The sequence below is a fragment of the Aulonocara sp. 'chitande type north' Nkhata Bay genome, linkage group LG23 (genome assembly GCF_057382095.1).
Source record: "Aulonocara sp. 'chitande type north' Nkhata Bay isolate Kocher_YH1m ecotype deep benthic linkage group LG23, A_spYH_male_GT1.1, whole genome shotgun sequence".
Classification (NCBI taxonomy): Eukaryota; Metazoa; Chordata; class Actinopteri; order Cichliformes; family Cichlidae; genus Aulonocara; species Aulonocara sp. 'chitande type north' Nkhata Bay.
This window is the reverse complement of record NC_141365.1, coordinates 19,355,192-19,376,762: the sequence shown is the minus strand read 5'-3', so window position 1 is coordinate 19,376,762 and position 21,571 is coordinate 19,355,192. Positions and strand designations below refer to the sequence as shown.

General features: G+C 37.8%; 1 protein-coding gene across 1 annotated transcript in view; it reads left to right on the top strand.

Moving 5' to 3' along the window:
• The window catches only part of LOC147301543 (protein NLRC3-like), a 31,406-nt gene extending 12,951 nt beyond the window's left edge, over positions 1-18,455 (top strand). Inside the window, exons 4-12 of the mRNA XM_086284654.1 lie at positions 95-220; positions 3,743-3,818; positions 5,163-5,391; positions 5,556-7,350; positions 9,458-9,631; positions 9,876-10,049; positions 13,440-13,613; positions 16,762-16,808; positions 16,984-18,455. Of these exons, the coding sequence (XP_086140780.1) occupies positions 95-220; positions 3,743-3,818; positions 5,163-5,391; positions 5,556-7,350; positions 9,458-9,631; positions 9,876-10,049; positions 13,440-13,613; positions 16,762-16,808; positions 16,984-17,510 (3,322 nt within the window). The 3' untranslated portion in view covers positions 17,511-18,455. The remainder of the gene's footprint in view (positions 1-94; positions 221-3,742; positions 3,819-5,162; positions 5,392-5,555; positions 7,351-9,457; positions 9,632-9,875; positions 10,050-13,439; positions 13,614-16,761; positions 16,809-16,983) is intronic.
• Positions 18,456-21,571: the final 3,116 nt, after the last annotated feature.

Below are 21,571 nucleotides of genomic sequence, written 5' to 3'. Positions count from 1 at the left end.
AAACAGAACCCATGCAAACTCCACACAGAAACTCTGCAGCCAGAATGCTACTACTGCTAATATACTCAAATCACTGCTCGATCATTATTCACAGGAAAAAACACGGAATTAAACGCAAACATCATCCTGGATCTGAACCCAGCTTAGTGTCCGTTAAGAGTGACCAGTCTAAAAAACGCTTGATTGAATTTAAGGAGCAACAACCCTCTGCTGCGGAGAGGTAAGCTGATAGTAACATGAACTCTTTGATACCTGTCAGTTTGGTGTCTGATTTAAATTAACTACTTGATGGTGTATTATGGTTACCAAAGTGCTTGCTCATAAGGGGCCATATGATTGTAAAGATTTCTCTGCATTAATGTGGGGTCTTTATCTTATAATACAAAGTGCCTTGAGGCGGCAGTTGTTGTGTTTTGGTGCTTTATAAATTAAACTGATCTCTCTTTAGAAGATCAAAGTTCTTCAAAGTTCTTTCTGGTCTGTATATGAAGTATAATTAATTTGACGTTAAGCTTAATGTTAAGCCTGCTTAATCCATTCCCAAATCATGTTTAATGTGTACTTGTTCCTGGGTTATTTCCAGACATCCTAACCAATTTCCTTCCATCTAAAGTTGACCATCTGGGACTTCTTCCAGACCTTGGCACAGGGCTGACACATCATGATAACTTGTACTTATTTACAATTGCAAGAACTGATGATTTTGGAATCTTCAGTGTTTTGAAATTGTTCCAGGAGACCATCCCAGCTTGTATAAATCTATAGTTCCTCTTAGATCTTCACTGAGTTCTTTGGACATTCCTATTGTGCAAAGTATTGATTAAAACAAATGCTTTTTATGCTGCCAAAGACAAACTATCACAATTTTTCAGTTGTCCCTGGCTGCAACAATGTGTTTCCTGTTTTAAAATCAAGGATATACTGTTCAGTTTCATACCTGTCTGTTCGGTAGTAAGTGGTTCCTTCTTGTTTGGCTAGATGCACTCTTACAGGAAAATCCAGCTGTTAGCTGTGATATTCCGGTTTGTGAAGCACTTTAAAAATTAGGCCTTGCATTCACTTTGCTTATCCTCACTTCTGATCCAACCTAATATCATGAAAAAGCATGTAATAGCCATGCACTATGTCCATTTCATGCTTTGCCTCTCAAAACATGAAATGTACAGGCACATAGAAGTTGCAATAAATTGCAGTAATAGCAGAATGAGATATTTTATCTCAAGCCAACATGAAAATTAAATCCAGGAAAGTTTTTAAACAGATATTATTAACACATTTACATATATATACATAATAGCCCGCTAGCTTAATTGATTCTGATGATTAAGGACCCTGCAATGTACTTAATATGTTTTTTGCTGACTACCAACTTCGTGGGTTTAAATATATTATCTCACCATGCTTCTTCATGCATGTCTATTTTACATTTTGGAGAGGCAAAGCCAGAAATGGACATGTTTATAACATGTTTGATACAGTGATACTGGGTTGTCTAATATGAAGTAATCCAGTCAGTGAGATGACATGAAGAAAAAAAAAAGGTCTCCAAAAAGTTTAGCACCTTTCATTCTTCTTGTCTTTAATAGTAAGTGGCTAGCTGGACTCAGTCGGAAAAATCCAGCTGTTAGCAGTAATGTTCAGGTTTGTAAAGCACTTTATAAATGAGGACAGTGTGGAGGAGAACCTATTTAAGTCAGGTAAGAGGTGTTTCACCGGAGTCAAAAAGTTGTTTGTTTCTTCCTCTAGTCGGTTGCAGTGCAGTCAGCAGCAATCAGTAGTCTCCCTTTTCCGAAGCACATCCAAACTACAAAACTAGGTTTCTTAGCAAAGCACGAATGGGAATCCCATCAGTAGTATGTCTGCGAAAAAGCTAAAACAATGCAGAGGCTCAGAGGAAGAGATGCCACACTTTTTGGAGACCTTACTTTTCTCCTGTCATCTCACTGGCTGAATTCCGTAATATTATTTCATATTATTTCCAAATGTAAGTGAAGGAGATTTTAATGTGGAGATTTTTTTTTTTCTTTTTGGCTGCAGATGTGCTGATCGATGATAGAATTTCCAATTGTCTTCAGTAACAACAGTTATGTTTTTGGTGTGACATGCATGTAGTAACCTCTTATGTAGTAAACTGTTTCATTGTGCTTGGGAAAGGTGAGAATATTTTATTGCATAAAGTAGTGCTGATCGCATCGCAAACGTCTGCTTTGTCAAGTGATTGCATGGCCCAGTACAACTGGCCTGGCAGTCTGATGACTTAAACAGGCCATCCTCCACACAGTCCTCATTTATAAAGTGCTTTATTAATGAGTCAATTTAGCTAAACAACAAAGAAAGATTTACTGCTAAAGAGACAGACAGTGAAAGTGGACTGTATATCCTAGATCTCTTAACATAAAACTCTTGGGAAAGACTGTTGCAGCCAGGAACAGGTCAAAATTGATCTCTTTAAATGTTCTTAAAAATTAAACTTTACTTATCATTTGTTTCTTAAATTGAAAAAAAAAATCAAATAGATGTAACAATGTTACATCTATTTGATTTTTTTTTTTAAAGCTGTGCTCCATCATGTAAATGAGCTTTTGTATGTGCATTGTTTTACATCCTCTTTAATTACTAAGCTAATATATTTCAACAAAGTTACCTTGGCACATTTTGCTCAGTGGTTATTAATCCAGCATGGCAGACAGAGAAAAGGAGGGAGAGGCAGGATTTGATCTTCTGCTTTCTGATTGGTTGAGCTCTACCCCTAGTCCCTCCATGCCTCCTCCAACTCTCCTGTCTCACATCATAGCTACAAGTGTACACGTTTTAGTTTTGTAACACATTTGCAACAAGCAAAGCATACAAATTAACAAACTTGTGATTAGAGTGGCTGTAATTGAGCAGTTGTATTAACTGACTTGAGAGTTTGTAATCACAGAATTGTGGTTGTACGAAGTACCAAAATAAAGTAAAATTTGACTTACTAGGTTTTTCTATGTATTCTAATCCTTATTCTATAAGTTCTCACTTATCTAAAAGCTGTCACATTTTGCAACATGTGAATTTGAAGATTCCCAAATGGATTCTAACATCGTGTTCTTACAGTGACAGAGATCATTATAAGGCTCTGGTGGATCTTGAGAATTTGGCTGATAATTCATTCATTTTAATTGTCTCACAGAAACCACTTCAATTGTTCTCAATATGTGAGACATATACACAGGAATGAGCCTATCAAATCATGCTTTAAAAATCAGCAAAATTATTTTAACATTCAAAAAGACCAGTAAAGGGACTGTAAAACGGGCATAATGTATTCTTTCCTTCTGCTCCTAGTTAGCACTCTGAATGCACAGTTATGGATCAGTTGTTGATTCATCACATACTGTAGGCCACATAGCAAAACATTGCTGCAGTCAAGTCTGTACATTAGTTTCTCAGAGAGAAAAGATTTAAGGTGATTACAAATCATATGTAATGACAGACAACAAATTAACCCTGGGCTTAAAATATGAGTCAAGGACCACTCTCAGGTTTGTTGCTTGATGACTTGGGTTCAAAATAGCTGAGCAATGTGATGATATCTGCTTTTTTTGTCCAGATTTTAATATCTAAACTTGCACTGTGCACCGATTGTTTAGCTGTGCACACATTTTTATTTATAGTATGTTGTTAAAGGTATTTTCATAGACAACAAAAACCTGGCCAAAATGTTTTGTCTATATTATTTTTACTCTTCTTCATGATTCCTCCACAGAGTGGACAAGAGCTCAGAGGTTCCCAGCGGTCAGTCTGCCCAGCAGCAACAAACACATCTGGACTCCATATTTATGGTCTGTACACATACAATATTAGTTTTATATTCATTCTGTTCACAGTCATGTTCATGATGGGTATGGGGGTATGGGAATTGGTTGTCTCTCATGTAGAAGGTTGATGGTCACATCTCCACCTCCTTCCATCTACATGCCATAGTGTGATACATGTAGTTATTCTTATATCCCTTTCTCCCAGTGACAAGGAGGGAGTTCATGCAAGACGTTTACCTAAATAAAACGTAACCTAAACAAGATGCAAAGACCACCAATAAGTTGATGTTCTATTCGATTGCATGAAAGACCTGGGCCACCTTTAATGAGGCTATACTCCAACTCAGTTCAACTTAGATAAGCATTTAGCAAACCACAAGCCAACTTGTAAATCATTAGTGACTTAAAGTTTAATCTTACCAGTGGATCTAAAGATCTCAAACAAGCACCTAAACTCCCTCCTTGTCACCTCAAAGTAGGTGACAAGGAGGGAGTTTACACAAAAAGTTTACATAAATATAAAATCATTTATTAAACATAACCTAACCAAGACACAAAGGTCACCAATAATTTGATGCCAGGTGCAGTGGAAGACCTAGGCCAGCTTTTATAGGCCATTGCTTTCATGAGTGTGAGAAGGTCACAACAGAGAGGAGCTGTTATATAGAAATATATCTCAATTCTTTTAAATAAGCGATGCTTTGAATTTCAAGGAGGGACCTAGTTCTTACTGCAAACAGTTAGAGTGATTTAATAATATTCAACCCAGTGTTGAACATGAACATGGTTGTAGTAAAGAAATACTGCAGTGATGAACCAACATACAAGCTCAACAAAACCTGGATTTTCTGTCATATTTTAAAGAGATTGCGGTATCTTATTTCTTCTTATCTCAAAAAAAGCATGCTTCTCTCAGACTGCAGGCTTACTTCTGGTTCTTAGAGCTTTTAAAAGTGGAATGGCAGGAAGAACCTTCAACTGCAAAGCCCATCTTGGGTAGAACCAGCTCCCAGTTTGGTTTCAGAAAACAGAGATGCTCTCTGGTTTTAGGATTAGACATTTAGTGTTACTTTGTGGTTAAAGTTTTGAGTTAGGGCTTGATTATGTGAGCCTGAACCATCCCATAGTTATTTTGCTATAAGCTCAGGTTTCTGGGGGAATTTCATGATGACTGAGTACTTTTCGACTCCCTGTTTTTACTGCCTTGGTATACATTACTGTATGTCATTAAACGTTGTCTTGTCTCACCTTGGGGTATTGTTCTGTTTGTTGCTTCTGGGTGTGTCTTTTCCTTCTGCTTTCCTCTTTACCCAGCACCCTATAGAGATTGAGGGGTGGTTAGATCATTAATGCAGTAATGTTTTCCAGATGCTGGAAGACGACATCATTATTTTTGTGAAGAATGAATTGAAGACGATCCACAAGGTTTTGCGTCAAGATTACCCAGAATGGGCAGAGAGACAAATGGAAGATGAGGAAGTATTAGCAGGTGAGGATGAAGAGCGGAGGAGAAGCAGCAGAAATGCAGTTTTGAAGATCACATTAGACTTCCTCAGGGGAATGAAGCAGGAGGAGCTGGCTGACCGACTGCAGAGCAGTAAGAGGATTTTTCTAAAGATTTATGCTAGATGAAAAAAAAACATTTACTAATGTGTCAAGAGATCTACAAAAATGCATTCAAAAACCTGTTTGTTGTAGAAATAAGTGGCATCTCTAGTTTATAAATACTTAATTGATATTTTTGCCCTTTTGTGCCTTTAGGAACTCCCATTGTAGTTTGTCAGAAACAAAAATCTGCTTTAAAAAAGAAGTTCCAGTGTGTGTTTGAGGGGATTGCTAAAGCAGGAAATCCAGCACTTCTGAATCAGATCTACACAGAGCTCTACATCACAGAGGGAGGGACTGCAGAGGTCAATGATGAACATGAGGTCAGACAGATTGAAACAGCATCCAGGAAACCAGACAGACCAGAAAAAACAATCAGACAAGAAGACATCTTTAAAGCATCACCTGGAAGAGAACAACCAATCAGAACAGTGCTGACAAAGGGAGTGGCTGGCATTGGGAAAACAGTCTTAACACAGAAATACACGCTCGACTGGGCTGAAGACAAAGCCAACCAGGACATCCAGTTCATATTTCCATTCACTTTCAGAGAGCTGAATGTGCTGAAAGAGGAAAAGTTCAGCTTGGTGGAACTTGTTCATCACTTCTTTACTGAAACCAAAGAAGCAGGAATCGGCAGCTTTGATGACTTCGAGGTTGTGTTCATCTTTGATGGTCTAGATGAGTGTCGACTTCTTCTGGACTTCAACAAAACTGAGACTGTGACTGATGTTACGGTGTCCGCATCAGTGGATGTGCTGCTGATAAACCTCATCAGAGGGAAACTGCTTCCCTCTGCTCACCTCTGGATAACCACACGACCTGCAGCTGCCAATCAGATCCCTGCGGAATGCATTGACAGGGTAACAGAAATTAGAGGGTTCCCTGATACACAGAAGGAGGAGTACTTCAGAAAGAGATTCAGAAGTTGGTGGAAGGCACACAATATCATATCCCACATCAGGACATCACCTAGCCTCCACATCATGTGCCACATCCCAGTCTTCTGCTGGATCACTGCTACAGTTCTGGAGCATGTGCTGAAAACAAGAAAGTGGAATACGATGCCCAAGACCCTGACTGAGATGTACATCCACTTCCTGGTGGTTCAGGCCAAAGTCAAGAAGGTCAAGTATGATGGAGGAGCTGAGACAGATCCACACTGGTGTCCAGAGAGCAGGACGATGATTGAGTCACTGGGAAAACTGGCTTTTGATCAGCTGCAGAAAGGAAACCTGATCTTCTATGAATCAGACCTGACAGAGTGTGGCATCGATATCAAAACAGCCTCAGTCTACTCAGGAGTGCTCACACAGATCTTTAAAGAGGAGAGTGGACTGTACCAGGACAAGGTGTTCTGCTTCATCCATCTGAGTGTTCAGGAGTTTCTGGCTGCTCTTCATGTCCACCTGACCTTCATCGACTCTGGAGTCAATCTGCTGGAAGAAAACCACACAACCTCCAGGAAGTTTGAAAGAAGAGAATCTAACGAGAAATACTTCTATCAGACTGCTGTGGACAAGGCCTTAAATAGTCCAAACGGACACCTGGACTTGTTCCTCCGCTTCCTCGTGGGTCTTTCACTGCAGACCAATCAGAATCTACTACAAGGTCTGCTGACACAGACAGGAAGTAGCTCACAGACCAACCAAGAAACAGTCCAGTACATTAAAGTGAAAATTAGCGAGAGTCTGTCTGCAGAGAAAAGCATCAACCTGTTCCACTGTCTGAATGAACTGAATGATCGTTCTCTAGTGGAGGAGATCCAACAGTTCCTGAGTTCAGGAAGTCTCTTGACAAATAATCTGTCTCCTGCACAGTGGTCAGCTCTGGTCTTCATCTTATTGGCATCGGAAGAAGATCTGGATGTGTTTGACTTGAAGAAATTCTCAGCTTCAGAGGAGGCTCTTCTGAGACTGCTACCAGTGATCAAAGCCTCCAACAAAGCTCTGTATGTAAATGTGTGCTCGCTTCTTTAATTTTAAAATGCTGATTATAGTTAACAAAATAGCAAATGCTCAATTGAAAGACCCCCCCCCCCCACACACAATATTTTAATAGGTTCTAGCCTCTAATAGAAACTCTTATAGAAACTCTAAAGCTATTGAATATAATTTTCATCAGCATTCAGCATCCACGGTTAAGTATAATATACTTTCAATATATCACAGCATTAGAAAGTGTCAGAGTCTCTGAAACATTTGTGGTTGTAACCCTTATCAGATGGAAGAAAAATGTCAGAATCAATATAAATTCTTGGCTGTTGTGATTTTCAGTGGTCTTCCCCCTGGTTTACTAGTCTCGGTGGTCTGTGCTCTCCATTTCTAATTCATGTTTTTTTGTCACCAGACTTTAACTACATCATTTTCTTTTGTCAGTAATCATAGCTGAGTTTTTACCTCACCTTCAGTACAGAAACTGTAGCAGAGAAGTATAAATCAAGTCTTATCGGACAAGAGCTCCTATAAATTACATTTTACTCATACCTTTGCATCCAGAGCCCAAAAAATTTCATTTGAAGCCAGCATTTCAGTTTTAACAGGGATACGGTTTTATACTGCACTCTCTGAAAGATAAAATCCAGCGTTATGTTCCACAGGTAAAAGCATATAATAAGAAACCTTCCCCTTCTGTAATCTTTGTGCAGTATGTGATAAAGGTCATTTTAAACTGAAACACAGACTTAAAATGCTATATATTTATTTCTGATATAACTTTTTTAGTTATCCATAAATTTTTGTCAAACACCTAGATATTTCCTTTGTTTTTTGTCTGTTCCAACAAGTAAAATAATTTCTTGTGTGAACTCCATCCTAGTCACTGGGAGAAAGGGATATAAGAATAACTACATGTATCACACTATGGCATGTAGATGGAAGGAGGTGGAGATGTGACCATCAACCTTCTACATGAGAGACAACCAATTCCCATACCCCCATACCCATCATGAACATGACTGTGAACAGAATGAATATAAAACTAATATTGTATGTGTACAGACCATAAATATGGAGTCCAGATGTGTTTGTTGCTGCTGGGCAGACTGACCGCTGGGAACCTCTGAGCTCTTGTCCACTCTGTGGAGGAATCATGAAAAAGAGTAAAAATAATATAGACAAAACATTTTGGCCAGGTTTTTGTTGTCTGTCATTACATATGATTTGTAATCACTTTAAATCTTTTCTCTCTGAGAAACTAATGTACAGACTTGACTGCAGCAATGTTTTGCTATGTGGACTACAGTATGTGATGAATCAACAACTGATCCATAACTGTGCATTCAGAGTGCTAACTAGGAGCAGAAGGAAAGAACACATTATGCTTCTCCAAAAGTTGATTCTGTTCATCTGGATGTAGAGTTTTCAGTGGGAGAAACGTTTCATCACTCATCCAAGTAACTTCTTCAGTCTCAGCTGACTGCAGGTTTCCCCAATCTTATAAACAGTACACTTGCATAATGACTGAAACCAGCCCACTGAAGGAACAATGGGCTGGGAGATTTACTTACTTGGATGATTGAGCATGCATCAACACATTATGCTTCTTATACAGTCCCTGTACTGGTGTTTTGAATGTTAAAATAATTTTGATGATTTTTAAAGCATGATTTGATCATTCTGGTTCTTTTTCAGTAGAACCAACCACAAAGCAAACAAACAAAAACCTAGCTCTAAGCTGGAAAATCTAAACACAAAACACTACATGAAACAAGAAACTTAAAACATGGGAAAAGAAACCTGAAACCTGGAAACAACAGGAAGAGAAGCAGACAAACTGAAAATAGACACATGTTAATGGGAGGAAGCAAAGCAGAATAGACTAACACAGGACACAGAGATATCAAAGTAAAACAAGAAATAGACAAACATGGAAAAAATGATGACTAGATGTAACACAAGGAACACATGGGAAGCACAGCAACAAAACCTAAAGGCTAGAAACTATCAAATATATAACCAGAAATGAACTACATCAAAGGATATTAATAATCAAAAACATAAACACTGAGTCACTAGACCTGGGACCTTGACAAATAGAACTTGTTTTTTCTTTCCTAGACTAAGTGTCTGTAACCTTTCGGAGAGAAGCTGTCAAGCTCTGTCGTCAGTTCTCACATCGCAGGCCTCTAGTTTGAAAGAGTTGGACCTAAGTAACAACAACCTGGGGGATTCAGGAGTGATACTTCTGTCTGCTGCACTGAAGAGTCCACAATGTGAACTGGATACTCTCAGGTCAGCTCAAACAATACTGAGTTTCTCTTAAGTGACAGAATAAATTGGTTTAAAATTTTAAGAATAAAAGTCAACTTTTTCCATATGTTACTGTATAATAATGTTTTTCAGTATTTGAGAGTCACATTAAACATTAAGGATTTATTCAAGGCTAAATATTGCTAAATCTAGTATATCTAGTAATTCCATAATGACACATTAATATCAGTATTGTTATTGTCTGTGTTTGTTTCTAATTTTTCAGACTGAGTGTCTGTAACCTCTCAGAGGCGAGCTGTGAAGCTTTATCCTCAGTTCTTGGCTCACAGTCCTCTAGTTTGAAAGAGCTGGACCTGAGTGACAATGATCTAAAGGATTCAGGAGTGAAGCATTTGTCTGTTTGCGTGAAGAGTTCCTATTGTAAACTGGAAACACTCAGGTCAGGATTAAGACTTTTCGCTGACTGCTATTTAAATGTGTAATTATAGTATTGCAGAAACACTTAATCCCAACATTTACCCTTTATTTACATTTGTCCAAAAAAGTATTCAAATCATAATTTATATATAAAATTTATTTTATATTTTTATATGTTTGTTTGTTGTTGTTTTTTTAACACACTGGTCAGTTTAGAGTTTTACAATTTCAACAATAATAATTTCCTGCTGAAAAGAAAATGCCCAAAACACAAGTTTAATATAATTTAATGTATTTAATTAGGTATGGTATCAAGTTATGGTATGGTATCACTTCCATTAAAACCCTTGCAAAACATCTTATTTCATCATGTAATCTGCAGCTCTCTTTTGGATCACCTGCTGATAGTGTTTATTCATTTGTCTTTAGGGATTTGCTAGCTTAGCTTAGCTCATAGCCGACTATCTAGCAAACTAGCATGGACTTCACCTATCTCTCCTGAACTTTCCTGCTCAGTATGTCAGATGTTTAGTTATACCTCAGCCTCCTGGCTAATACAATTATTAGTAATAATTGTAGTTATAATAAATGTAGCCCCTTTGCAGCTATAGAAGCTGTGTGTAAGGAGAAGGATTTTAAATTCAATTCTAAATTTTTTCTAGAGCATGTGCACCAAAAAAAAAAAAAACCTATTTCTGACAGTGCAATTTAAGTTCCCATGAACTACACAGAAAGTCATAAAGTCAAACCTGACTTTTAATAGCACCAGCAAACCTTTGCAAGTGCCTGTAGGAAAAAAGATCTACATTTCCCACTTCTGATTCTCGGAGGTAATGGTAGACATGTGGTAGTTCTTGCTGACAACATGATGACTTGTATTCCAACGTAGGAAGTGCTATGAACAGCTATGATCAGATTGGCAAAGTATGTTCCTGGATTATAATGTTTTGTTGTTGTGTGCACTTTTTTATGCAGTTTTTGCAAAGTCATTAGTGGAAGGAAACTGCAGCATAGAACAGGCTGAATGCATGATGTATGCAAGTATGAATCCTCCAGTTTCATAGTCAGAAAAAAAAAATATTGCTGTAGTTTATTTGGTTGCAATTATTCTGGGATTTAAAAAATAATTACGTAAATGGGATAGCAGACACTCCCGTGGGTTTAGAAGGGAGAAAGCCCACACTGACCTTTGGATTCCAGTCAAAAACCTACAATTTCAAGAGAACGTGCAGCTAAACGTATCACTCTTGGTCCAGAGAAAACTACAGGGAGTGCAGAATTATTAGGCAAGTTGTATTTTTGAGGAATAATTTTATTATCGAACAACAACCATGTTCTCAATGAACCCAAAATACTCATTAATATCAAAGCTGAATGTTTTTGGAAGTAGTTTTTAGTTTGTTTTTAGTTTTAGCTATTTTAGGGGGATATCTGTGTGTGCAGGTGACTATTACTGTGCATAATTATTAGGCAACTTAACAAAAAACAAATATATACCCATTTCAATTATTTATTTTTACCAGTGAAACCAATATAACATCTCCACATTCACAAATATACATTTCTGACATTCAAAAACAAAAACAAATCAGTGACCAATATAGCCACCTTTCTTTGCAAGGACACTCAAAAGCCTGCCATCCATGGATTCTGTCAGTGTTTTGATCTGTTCACCATCAACATTGCGTGCAGCAGCAACCACAGCCTCCCAGACACTGTTCAGAGAGGTGTACTGTTTTCCCTCCTTGTAAATCTCACATTTGATGATGGACCACAGGTTCTCAATGGGGTTCAGATCAGGTGAACAAGGTGGCCATGTCATTAGTTTTTCTTCTTTTATACCCTTTCTTGCCAGCCACGCTGTGGAGTACTTGGACGCGTGTGATGGAGCATTGTCCTGCATGAAAATCATGTTTTTCTTGAAGGATGCAGACTTCTTCCTGTACCACTGCTTGAAGAAGGTGTCTTCCAGAAACTGGCAGTAGGACTGGGAGTTGAGCTTGATGATACCAACCCAAACCAGTACTCCACCTCCACCTTGCTGGCATCTGAGTCGGACTAGAGCTCTCTGCCCTTTACCAATCCAGCCACGGGCCCATCCATCTGGCCCATCAAGACTCACTCTCATTTCATCAGTCCATAAAACCTTAGAAAAACCAGTCTTGAGATATTTCTTGGCCCAGTCTTGACGTTTCAGCTTGTGTGTCTTGTTCAGTGGTGGTCGTCTTTCAGCCTTTCTTACCTTGGCCATGTCTCTGAGTATTGCACACCTTTTCTTTTGGGCACTCCAGTGATGTTGCAGCTCTGAAACATGGCCAAACTGGTGGCAAGTGGCATCTTGGCAGCTGCACGCTTGACTTTTCTCAGTTCATGGTCAGTTATTTTGCGCCTCGGTTTTTCCACACACTTCTTGCGACCCTGTTGACTATTTTGGATGAAACGCTTGATTGTTCGATGATCACGCTTCAGAAGCTTTGCAATTTTGAGACTGCTGCATCCCTCTGCAAGATATCTCACTATTTTTGACTTTTCTGTGCCTGTCAAGTCCTTCTTTTGACCCATTTTGCCAAAGGAAAGGACGTTGCCTAATAATTATGCACACCTGATATAGGGTGTTGATGTCATTAGACCACACCCCTTCTCATTACAGAGATGCACATCACCTAATATGCTTATTTGGTAGTAGGCTTTCGAGCCTATACAGCTTGGAGTAGGACAACATGCATGAAGAGGATGATGTGGACAAAATACTCATTTGCCTTATAATTCTGCACTCTCTGTATAGAATCTGACATTGTTTTGGGAAATGTAAAGACTGATTCGATATTAATTTTAGCCATCTCCAATCTACATAACCTGTTGTCTTTACTGATGATATGAATTATAATTTTACCAAATCTAAATGTATCCTTAGCCGGTAGTTTCAGGTTTCCTTCAATATTGCCTGCTCTGACAATAAAAGACAATTGACGATGGATGCTGGTGTGTCTACCTGAAAATGTTTAAAAACATAATCATCAGTAACCAGAGTTGGTTCCTTGACAGTTGTTGTTTGAGTAGGGAGAATGTTCTTTTCCTTCCGTGCATCCCCCAATCAGCTGTCTTGGATGGCCCTGCTTTAAGCAGTTTCCATTGGAAGTATCTTTTTGGGATAAAGTAATTGTTCGTAGGACATAATCTGATTTCTGGGGTATTTGAGGAGGTCTTGTGTTACTGGAGGTCCTTTTGTCTGTTTGAAATAATCTCTTTATGAATAAAAAGGAAACTGAATTTAATAGATGAAAAGTATAGATGTAATTGTATCTGAAATAAGAAAAAAAAAGAAAGAAAGAAAGAAAGAAAGAAAGAAAGAAAGAAAGAAAGAAAGAAAGACCTCCAGTAACGTATGAATTGTTGTTTTGTGTGTCTGCAGTCTGTCAGGCTGTCTGATCACACAGGAAGGCTGTACTTCTCTTGCCTCAGCTCTGAGTTTCAACTCCTCCCATCTGAGAGAGCTGGACATCAGCTACAACCATCCAGGAGACTCAGGAATAAAGCTGCTTTCAGCTGGAGTGAAGGATGAAGGTTGGAAATTGGACACTCTCAGGTATGGAGAAAATGTCTTATAGAAAATATATTAAAAGTGGACCAAATATCCATTTCACCTTAATCAAAATAGATGTGTCATTAACAGACTAAAAGCACCAAATAATCTACATATTAAAATTTGCTATAAATTAGATGTAAAACTATATCTTTAGTACTGTTACATCTGGGATAATAAAATCCAGCTCTAGTTGGGTTGTAAAACATTTAAAGTTCCAGAATAAGGATTTCTGATTTTGTTAAACACTTTAGAACAAAAATAATTTATTTTATAAAACTAAAAACAGAATTTAATTATGTGCAAATCTCATAATCCCACATTTTATTCACAGTGGAACATAGAAAACAGAGGTGAGAGACGTAACAAAGAACAAATACTTTGTTGTACCTAAGTAGAATTTTCAGGTATCTGTACTTTACTTCGAATCTTTTACTTTTACTCCCTACATTTTTAAGCAAATATTGCACTTTCTACTCCTCGCATTTTTAAAACTGACTTGTTACTTTTGGTTTAACTTTTTTTTTGAGGAATTATTGTTTCGTCATTGCAAGACTCCAAACATCAAATGGGTTTGAGCCTAAACAGAAACACATGAAAGGCAATCCTGTCCTATTAATCACCAGCAGATGTCACATGTGGCAGAGTCTGGGGTTAAAGTGGGTGGGTGGTTTTTTGGCACAACACCAGAATTGTATTGAGGTGCATAAACAATCTGAAACTCATCTCCAAAGTGACATCTGCTGGCCAATTTGGCTATCACCGCATCTTGATAATTCTTTTCTTTGAAACAATGATGGAGACAAGCCCTGCACAATTCCAAATAAAACTACTTATTATACCAGACCGTTTGTAATAGGGATCAGCACATCTTTTAGCGAAATCTCTATTCAAACAAGAAAAGAAAGTATTGAGACTGTACTGTAATAACGACACAGGTTTATTGCTCTTTTGGGGCTTAGTCAACTTTTTTTTTTTTGAGGTTTGGATGTGTTTGGTTGTTTTTTGGGAGCTTCTGTAATCAGGTTTGCTTTATGCACTGTTCAGCAATGCTAGAAGCTGGTATAGCATTAGCTTTGATTTTTAATCAGTTTAAAAATATATATTCAAATGAAAAAAAGACTAAAGGTGTTTTCCTTGTTTATTAAAAAAAAAGGGTAACATTTATTATATTTATATGGACTAATTTTGACCAATCGTAACAGTCCGTTTCACGCACTTTGACCTGTACACTTTATAATCATCATCTGAACCATAAAGAAACTTTCCTGAACTTTAAACTGCTGTAAATGGTTTATCATGTAACATGTTGTTTTACTGAGTTTGGAGTTTTGGTTTTGGTTTTGAACTTTCAGATATTTTAATGAGTTTGAAACAAGAGAGTGAGGATAGACAGGACACAACCTTTTACCTCAAAAAGAAATGGGAAGCTGAACTGGCCATAACTATAACAGAAGGAATGGGTCAGTATGTGTGAAATACAACACAGCACAACAAATTCGCTGTTGTGGAGGGAATTTTGATGGAAAAAATTGACACGTTTTTTTCATTACACCCAATATTAAAAGTAAACAGATCTCAAGTCCACAGGAATGTTGGAGACTATGTGGAGAAACAGAAGCAGACCATTCACATGTATTCTGGAAGTGCATAAAAATTAAAAAGTATTGGGAAGACCTTAAAATGACCATGGATAATATTCTGGGATATGCACTCCCAAACACCTGCCAAGTGATGTATCTTGGAAACATAAAGGAACAGATACAAAAGGAGGACTTATATTTAGTAAAAATTATTCTAGCCGCAACTAAAAAAGCAATTACAAAGAAGTGGTTACATCCAGACCCCTCCCACTCAACGAGATTGGATTAGTATTGTAGAGGGTATCTCAGAGATGGAAAAAATAACATTCAATATCAGATTGATGGGATGTAAATACAATGGACAATGGAGGAAGTGGAAAGCATTCCGAAGTGGCACCAAGAAAACAACACAAGAAATGCGAATGGAATAGATGGAAAATAAATGTAAACTCCAGCCTGTTTGTATGTTTGTTGGTTTGTAATTTTCTTTACTGTGTTTTTTTTTTTCTTTTAATGTTACCTAAAATTAATTTTAAAAAAATTAAAGTTGAAAAAGAAACAAGAGAGTGAATGGAGCTCACAGAGCAGTATCTCTCTTATCTATATGGCAGTAATCATTCGAATACGATATTTATACATTTATACAATATTGATTTGATTACACTTTTGAGTCCAGTTTTAAGTGGTTGCATAGTCTATGTTGGTTACACATGCACATGTAATTATCTCAGTAGTGTTTGATAAACACCACCTTTTTATTGTGGTACCACTTACTTTTTGAGGTCATTTTTATTCCTAACCCAGCTTTTTTGAGGTATGTTGCTATCAAAGTGAAAATGAGCTAAATTTATTTTTCCTAAATTAGAGCACTTTTTTAGACTATACATTTGATATGTTTTCTATGTTCCATTGTGATTAAAATATAGATCTATGAAAGTTAATAATTATTGCATCACTTTATTTATGTTTTAAAAAATTTTAAAACTTTTTGGACAATCCAGTGTTTACTGCCAACTTACCATATAATTTCACACTGGCCTGTTATAAGCACACATCTATCCCACGTGAATGTTTACATTTTCTATCGGTAAGCTTTTTTTTTTTTTTAGAGGAACCCAGTAAATATGTTTACTATTTGCCATTTCCATTGTAAATCCCAGTTAAAATAAGGGGGGGGCAGGTAGTAATGTGCAGATTGGAATTAAGTCGTAACATCATCAAGTACTTTTTCTTCCTCATTTTGTGTTGTCCAGTCAGGGGAAAGAATCATGATGATGACACAATATTTTCCCAATTTAAAGTGTTCTTCTATGAATGCACCAGTTATTACAACGGTGGACCAATGATTTGACTTTACAGATTTATCCAACAGCTGCTTCAAAAGACTGACAGATCCAGGATCAGTCCAAATCATCACCACTTTGATCCACATATGGATTGAAGTGTATTTGAGAAAATGTTGGACTGTTCCTTTATCAGTGTTTAACAGTATGTGCATGAGGGGGATGTAATGTCCATGTGTACATGCTGAAAGAGACTGTGCTGGTCTGACCCCCTCTTCTTTTCAGGGTGGAGCCTGCTGGAGTCCAATGGTTGACACCAGGTCTGAGGAAGTGTAAGTGTGTTTTTAATGTGATTCAAGTAAAAAAAGCCGTACACATTCAACTATCTTCAAATTGTCAAATCATTCATTCACATCTCTCATGTCAGGAGTCATCATCAAAGTGTCAATCAATGAACAGATGATGGATCAATAACTGCAGCTGGATTGTGTTTGTTCTCTCCATCAGATTCCTGTCAACTCACAATCGACACGAACACCGTAAACAGAAAACTCCAACTGTCTGACAACAACAGGAAGGTGACACATGTGGAGCAGGTTCAGTCATATCCTGATCATCCAGACAGATTTGATGTTTGGTTTCAGCTGCTGTGTAGAGATGGTCTGACTGGTCGCTGTTACTGGGAGGTCGAGTGGAGTGGAGAGGTTTGGGTAACAGTGAGTTACAGACAAATCAGCAGGAAAGGAGGCAGTTATGACTCTGCATTTGGACACAACACTCAGTCCTGGAGTCTGCAGTGCACTAACAACGGTCCTCATTTTGCCTGGCACAATGACAAAACAATATCCTCCTACTCAACCTCCTCTGTCTCTAACAGAGTAGCAGTGTATGTGGACTGTCCTGCTGGCACTCTGTCCTTCTACAGAGTCTCCTCTGATACTCTGATCCACCTCCACACCTTCAACACCACATTCACTGACCGTCTCTATCCTGGATTTGGAATCTGTGCTGCTTCCTCAGTCTCCCTGTGTTGATTTTAGCATTGAGGTTTTACAGACACAACATTAACCAAAAGATCTAAGGAAAAGGTCAATAAGGCCCCAGTCACAAGGCTTAGAAATTGGTTTGTGACCATCTGGCAGCTACCAATCAAGAACAAATTATTATTTGAGTTAGGAGTAGTTTCTGGAGGTTTACAGTTGCTGGGAAAATTATTGCTTGTGCCCCAGTCACACGAGCTTAGAGACCAGTCTTTGATCCCCCTGTCAGTAGGCAAAAACGTGTATTGCCTAACCGGTTGCTTTAATAACACATTGCTGTGGTTGTGGTTTTGAATGTGTCAGGTGTGGTGAATCTGTACACAATTATTTTCTGAGTTATACTTAGAGTACTAATGTGGGAACTTCAACATTTTGTGCTATTTGGATTAGACTGCCTACTGACATTTTTGTTTTTGTGGTGCATCCTGTCATATTTGTGCATTCCAACGTGAAAGTTGAATGAAAATGGCATTTTAATAATTTTTGTGACTAAAACTGTTTGTTAAAAAGCATTCTATGTAACAGGAGTGCTCTGCTTTTTTAAAATTCTTTTTAAATTGTATTTTTAACTAGCTGATATTTAGACCATTTTTGATGCGTTTGTTCCAAATTTCAGATTCAGATTCATCTTGATTGTAAGAAAAAAAAAAAACAGGTTGTTTTTTTTTAAATATATATATTAATGTTCAAACATTGCTTCATGTTTCAATGTGTGGGAAAAAAGGCCTTACTATGGCTAGTTGACCATTTTAAAAATATGTATAAATCTTCAAAGAAATCTTCAAAAGTACTTGATATATGTAGCTGAAAATGTAAGCAATGACTGTAAATGTTAAAACCCTGCAGAATAAAATTTGTATACAAATAAGATAGTTGAGCAGGATATGTTGTAAAAATTGGCTGATTTCAGATGAAGTTACACTAAAAGATTCTACAACAGGACACCTAAACTGCTGACGTGTCAAATCTGCATATAGACTAAGCCTTTAAATTCTTTTTGTACATTTAATAGTTACTAACAGTCACCGCTGTGGCTGTAGCTAAGAGAAGAGATAAAACCTGCACTTTATGCATTAACGAAGTACTCAATTGTAATCCATAGATTATCTCTTGTTGCAATGATAGTTATGTCTAACTGACTAAAGACCTTAAATCACACACTTCTAACACTATATTACTCTACAGTGCTTTACCTTTCACACACACTCATACCTCTGCTTCACCTGTAGGAGATGTGTTGATGAAGCTTGCATGTAAGTTCAGTGAGGAAGCTCTGTACTCACACATCTGGTCCCCTTGTGTTTGGTGGCTAATCTAAGATTTATATAATTTCCCCTTTCCCATGCTAGTGACTAGCCTCGAGGGCCGATGTCCTGCAGGTTTTAGATCTCACCTTGGATCAACACACCTGAATCACATGATTAGTTCGTTACCAGGCCTCTGGAGAACTTCAGGACATGTTGAGGAGCTAATTTAGCCATTTAAATCAGCTGTGTTGGTTCAAGGACACATCTAAAACCTGCAGGGACACCGGCCCTCAAGGCCTGGAGTTGCCCACCCCCTGGGCTAGTCCAATCATCTTTATGCCGGCTTTCTTCAGTTAACCTAAATTGCTCTCTGATGCATCCATCAGAATATGAATATGTGTGAATGTTAGTAAGTACTTAAAAATCACTTAAAGCACTTAACTGATTGGATCAGTTAAGTGCTTTAAGTTCTCTGGGAGAATAGAAAAGCACTATAAAAGAATCAGTCCATTTAGTTGGTGCTCCCTTCCTTGGCCTAAGAAAAAGCATGGGATTAGTATGAATTATATTTATCTGGCAGTTTCCAATTTGGTTAAAAGCCTTCAGGTATCAGGCTGTTCTCCTTTGTCACCACTTCCCAGTTAATGAGGCGAGCCTGAACCATCCCTTAGATAGGCTGTCATTGATTTGGGCTTTCTCATGCCCTGAGCATTTTTTTTACTTCACTTACTTCTTCTCACTTTCCATGCATTTACACACTACTACTGCATATCACTCCTGATCTTCATTCATCTTTCTCTGTATTCGTCTCACTTTTCTCCCATTTGTTGTTCCTGCACAGCAAATTCAAAAGTGTTAAATGTTTTGGTGTTAATAGTCTTCTTGCAAAAGTAGAGTTAATTTTACTCTAAGTAGAGTCACATTCTTTTAATGTAACTCTGAGGTGTAAAGTGATAGTAGTTAAAATCAAGTGTTAAAAATGAGTGTTTCTATGTCAAATCTGGAGGTGTTACAATGGAAACATTAACTCTTGACCTCTTAACTCTGAACTCCTAGAGGGGCTATGACACCAACAGAGTAAATTCACAGACTCCGCCCCCAGCACCATAGGCTCCAATCAAAGCTGAAGTGAAGCCGTTTCAGAACATTTTGCTTTACATATTTGAGTTGTTTGCCATGCTTGGTAAGTCATTTTTTTCAAAGATTGTTTCAATTATTATTAATAGCTTTTACTTCTGTGGCTCTTTGGAGTTGAGACAAAGCTGTGTGAAAGGCATTAGCCATGCTGCTCGGCGATAGCATAATATTCTGTTTTAGCTAGCTGAAAGGTATTGTTTGCAGCCTTGAAAAAAAGCTTGCATGTGAATTTTCAGTCAAACTTTTGGTCAAATACACCTAAAACAATGTCTAGAATGTGAAATGTTGGTATAATGGTTCTACTTGAAGCCTGAAAATGATCTCCTATAAAACAAAACGAGCAAACAGCAGTAGCAGGCGTACTGACTGGATTCGACGTTAGCATAGATCCCTCCAGAGTTTTGTGCACACGGTTTAGGTAAAAATTAAAAAGGTTGAGGTTTTACATTTAGTTCAGTATTACCTGTTGCCTGTGTTCTTGTCTTTTGGGAAAATACTTTACACAAGTAATGGCTCAAAGAGGATTCCTTTTTTTTTTCTGTGCTGCAATTGTTTACTGGATTATTTGTGCCATTAATTAGTGTCAACTAAGTTGTTTTCAATCTCCACATAGGATATGCTTGTGAAGATGGAATATGGGGGAGAGCAGAAGTGCGTTGAAGTTCCACAAAGTGATGAATAAAGGACATGCATATTGTATTGAAGAAATAAGTGATGAGAATGCTGTTATTTGCATTTACCAGCTCACCTATGTCAGACCTTTTGATAAACAAAATTCTAATGAAAGTGAGAACATGTACACTGTTACATCTTTCAGAAAATGTTTTGAAATTGTGCTGCACAGTTCAGAATAAATGTTTTTCAAAAACCATTGCGTCTTTTTAGTAAATGTTTATTTCCAAAAGAAATTTCTAGAAGTTCAGAACAGTAAAATTCCCGCTTTTTAGAATGAATTAGAAGATAACTCTTACGCAGTTAAACTAAAATACTCTTTGAGAGTTAATATATAAACTCTTAACACCAAGTGTTAAATTATCAACTCCAGACAGATTTGGTGTTTAACACTAAATCAGAGTTAACGTACCAACTCTCCAACAAGAGTTAAATTAACACTCTCTGGTGTGGACCCATATAGACACTTTAATAGTGTTGAAATCAAATCCGACAGTGTTAATTTGGACGTGCTGGATTTGCTGTGTGGTCTCTCCACTTTTGTCTCTTCTTTTTTCTCACCCTTTAACCATTCAAGGCAGATGTCTGCCCTTCCTTTAGCTTCTTTCTGTTGGAGATGTCTTGCTGTTCATAGTATAGTGCTTTGTCTTAAGAACTTTAAAAAAGAAGGGGACGTCTGCCGGAGCTCACAGTGAGCATTCACTGTGAGTAACAGGGTAAAGATGGCGCCAATGTGTATGGCTTGCCGTCTGTTCCTCCACGTTTCTGTTTTAATGTTTTTATTTTGTTATGATGTCGACTCCCTGCTGGTCTATGATCGCCAAGTTTTACTTGATCTCCAACTATCTCCCAATACGCCGGTGTGTAGACTGGGAAATGCACACAAAATACCGCCTCCACTCCTGTCGTTGCTTCCTACTCACCTGCTCCGTGTACCTGTGCCGTCTCTGCGGAAGCGGGGCCGCCGTCGCGGCAAAAGGAGTGGGAGATTGGTGAAAC